At 50.8% G+C, this 4,155-nt stretch overlaps 1 protein-coding gene across 1 annotated transcript in view; it reads left to right on the top strand.

Annotated features, from left to right (window-relative positions):
• SP8 (Sp8 transcription factor) overlaps positions 1–1,272 on the top strand; it is a 4,408-nt gene extending 3,136 nt beyond the window's left edge. The window contains exon 3 of the mRNA XM_024132122.1: positions 140–1,272. Coding sequence (XP_023987890.1) covers positions 140–1,272 — 1,133 coding nt within the window. The remainder of the gene's footprint in view (positions 1–139) is intronic.
• Positions 1,273–4,155: the final 2,883 nt, after the last annotated feature.

The raw sequence follows: 4,155 nt of genomic DNA, 5'->3' as shown, positions 1-4,155 counted from the left end.
CCCTCGGCCGCGGCGGCTGCCGCGGCGGCGGCGGCGGCGGCTGCGGCCCTGGTGACCGACTCGTTCAGCTGCGGCGGCTCGCCGGGCTCTAGCGCCTTCTCCCTAACCTCCAGCAGCGCCGCCGCCGCCGCCGCGGCAGCCGCCGCCGCCGCCTCGAGCTCTCCCTTCGCAAACGACTACTCGGTGTTCCAGGCCCCTGGCGTGTCGGGGGGCGGCGGCGGCGGGGGCGGCGGCGGCGGCGGCTCCTCCGCGCACTCGCAGGACGGCTCTCACCAGCCAGTGTTCATCTCCAAGGTGCACACCTCTGTGGACGGGCTGCAGGGCATCTACCCGCGCGTGGGCATGGCGCACCCATACGAGTCGTGGTTCAAGCCCTCGCACCCCGGCCTCGGCGCCGCCGGCGACGTGGGCTCGGCCGGCGCCTCCAGCTGGTGGGACGTGGGCGCGGGCTGGATCGACGTGCAGAACCCGAACGGCGCGGCGGCGCTGCCCGGCTCGCTGCACCCCGCCGCCGGGGGGCTCCAAACCTCGCTGCACTCGCCGCTCGGAGGCTACAACTCGGATTACTCAGGCCTGAGCCACTCGGCCTTCAGCAGCGGCGCCTCTTCACACCTGCTCAGCCCCGCCGGGCAGCACCTCATGGACGGCTTCAAGCCGGTGCTGCCCGGCTCCTACCCGGACTCGGCCCCATCGCCGCTGGCCGGAGCTGGGGGCTCCATGCTGAGCGCGGGGCCGTCTGCGCCGCTGGGGGGCTCCCCGCGCTCTTCCGCCCGCCGCTACTCCGGCCGCGCCACCTGCGACTGCCCGAACTGCCAGGAGGCGGAGCGGCTGGGTCCGGCCGGGGCGAGCCTGCGGCGCAAGGGCCTGCACAGCTGCCACATCCCGGGCTGCGGCAAGGTGTACGGCAAGACGTCGCACCTCAAGGCGCACCTGCGCTGGCACACGGGCGAGCGGCCCTTCGTGTGCAACTGGCTCTTCTGCGGCAAGCGCTTCACGCGCTCCGACGAGCTGCAGCGGCACCTGCGGACCCACACCGGCGAGAAGCGCTTCGCCTGCCCGGTCTGCAACAAGCGCTTCATGCGCAGCGACCACCTCAGCAAGCACGTGAAGACGCACAGCGGCGGCGGTGGCGGCGGCTCGGCGGGCTCAGGCAGCGGCGGCAAGAAGGGCAGCGACACCGACAGCGAGCACAGCGCCGCGGGCAGCCCGCCCTGCCACTCCCCGGAGCTGCTGCAGCCCCCCGAGCCTGGGCACCGCAACGGCCTGGAGTGACGCGTACCCCGCCCCTGCCCCTCTCGCCTTCCCCCTCCCACCTTGGCCCGCTTGGGCCCTGTGGGTCCTGGCCTCAGTTCCACCCTCTCTACACTGCACCCTGCTCACTCTCTGTCTTTTTCTGTCCGTGTCCCTCTCTCTCTTAACTCCCTCTGTGACAACTTTGTAAAGGGAATGTGGACATGTAAGTAACACGCGTTGCTCTCCTGGGCCCTGGCTGTCTCTCTCCACCGGGTGACACTGTCGGAGCCCAGTACAGCCCAAGCTAGCGCCTCGCCGGGCCTTTAATTCTGGTCCCCTCCTCCTCGTCCTCCCTCCGTCATCCCCAGCTTTGACGGGCACATCTTTTAGAGGAAAGCGGCCACTGGAGGTAGAGCTGGACCGATCCAGTGCCTGGGAGACCGGGGGCCTCCGCGCGGGCGGTAACAACTAGGTTGAGCGGCGCCGTGGGGAGGGCGAGGCAGTAGGCCCACCCGTGGCCTCCCCCCGCCCCCGCTAGCGACTTGATACCAGAACCTCAGTCTTGGGCGTCTAGGCTGCGGAGCGCCCTGCCCTGCCGCTGCGCGCCGCTGCCTGTCCTGCGCAGAGCTGTCGGGAGCCCATCTGGCGGCACCGAGACCAGAGTTTCCTAGTTTAGCTCTCCGACGTCAGCTCTGCCTCTTTTTCTTTGTTCCCTGGGGTGAAACCGAAGCAAGTTTCAGCTAAGGGCAGTCTTGGTGAATCGATGCAGCAGGCTTCTTTTATCTTTATAACTTTTTTTTTAACGAAAAAAAAAAAAACTAAAGAAAATTAAAAAAACAAACAGCACCCTTCCATTTGGTTTCCCTTCTAGATAGCTTTTCCTCTAGCAGTGAGCAAGTCTTTCTCTCGAAACTTTGCTAATGTTGATCCCAAAGTTATTTTGATCGCATTAACTTAACTTATGGGGTGGGGGTGGGGGTGAGGGTAGGTGTCTTTTTCTTATGCAAAAATACCCCTTTCCGGTGAGACCAGATTAACTATTTCCGTGTTTGTCCTTTTCTACCTCGTTTTCACCACTCCCGAGCATAATCTCCTTTTATTTTTTGCTAGTCTAGCCGTCAATTTGTATAGTACCCATTTCTGTAAATTTTTGCAATTCGTTGAAGATTCTTAGGGTTAAACTTTTTTTGTGTGTGTGATTCAAACTTATAAAGAAGTGAAGAAGCTGTCGTTTATTTCAGACGAGGCTGTAGTTTAAATGCCAAAAGGGAAAATAGAAAAAAAAATTGTAAGATATTTCTGAACCTAATGGTTTGTACAACTGGAGAATCGTTCTAGATTAGGTATCAATTATAACTCCACCAGTGTATGGGTGCGAGGTGCAGTTGTCCCGGAGACGATTTTGTATAGTATTTTTCTTGTACATTACTTCCAGTAAATATTTGAAAATATATTGAAGTAAACTTGATTTTTTTTTTTTTTTGTCACAAGAAAATATTAAGAGTTATTCTTGTAGTTCTGATGAGCTGCAGGTTTTTTGAACTCACTTCTGGAGGTGCAGAGCCACAAACGCACTTTCCGGGCCTAGTTTTGCTCGAGTATGAATTTAGATAGGTATCAAACTGTAACTAAGACAATATTTGATAAATGTGGGATGACACTTAATTTAATGGAGCATGTACTTATTTGCATTTGCTGGCAGTTCAGGCATAGTTAAAGTGAGAGTTCTCCTATATTTCATAATAACTGGGTCTGCCAAAACCCATGTGTTAAATAAATTGTCCAAGTGAATCTCAACTAATTTTGGCCTTTGTGTATTTCCTGAAGGTAATATTGTTAACTGTTAATAAACACTCTTGACACTACATTTAAATGTTTGCAGATTCTGCAAACTAATTGCTCATTGTAATGTTGAAATAATTTGGATATTTCACATTGAAATGAAAAGCCTTTCTCTGGAACATTTTAGACTTGCATTTTAAATGCATGAAATGTAATTGATTTATTTGTAATATTTTAAATGGTATTAATAAACTCAGATAAAAGACTAGGTCAGTTAATTTGTATTTTTTTTCCTTTTTAAACTATGGACATTTGCATTTATCTTCAGTTAAATGTCTAAGGTAAACAAAATATAATCCTCTTTGTAGTAATATTTAAATAATTGCCTTTAAGATATTACTTAGATGGAATGCTATATTTGGCGAAGCTGTGTTTTCTCTATTTACCAAGATAAAGACTGTAGTGTCTAAGAAATGTAATTAATTATTTACCAGTAGATTTAGCTCCAAGCATCAGGATTTACTGACCTCTTAAAATTTGGACAAAGTCACCAAACAATTCAAAGAAATTTCTGTGTTCTGCTTCTCACTCTCCAGAAGGATTCAGGTTGTTGGCCATTGATTGCATTTGGTATTTAAAAGGCCAAGTCTTACACTAGAAGATCAATACATCTAAAATAAAAACATGGGTTTGGGGATAACTTTTGTTGTTAGGGGGTGGAGGAGGTCAGGCTAACAAAAGCTGGTTTTTGGCATTCCATGTCTTAGCTAAAGATTATGTAGAGGTAAATATCAGTAGTAAATTCCTGTTGAAATGAGTTATCTGTTCTTTTAAAGTCTCTAAACAGCCACCAAAGAAAAGGAAGGTTAAACCTTAATCTATCTACTAGGCTACTGTTCATAGGTGTCAATGATGCCAATAAAAAAATATTGTCTTGTTATGTCTAAGTGCATTTAAGCAATGGGTGTTCCTTGAGCCATACTTTGAAACATAAAATACTTTAAATGTTGATTGCTGTTTTATCAAACTATTTCACTATTAGATTAATATTATTATTTTGAAACAAACTGAATAAAAAGTTAGAGTGTTCAGATTCTTATAAGTTTAGCTTCTTTCTTTCGGTTTGCATTCCCCCACCCT

Source organism: Physeter macrocephalus, chromosome 5 (genome assembly GCF_002837175.3).
Source record: "Physeter macrocephalus isolate SW-GA chromosome 5, ASM283717v5, whole genome shotgun sequence".
In the NCBI taxonomy this organism is placed as follows: domain Eukaryota; kingdom Metazoa; phylum Chordata; class Mammalia; order Artiodactyla; family Physeteridae; genus Physeter; species Physeter macrocephalus.
This window is presented reverse-complemented; position numbering and strand designations above follow the sequence as displayed.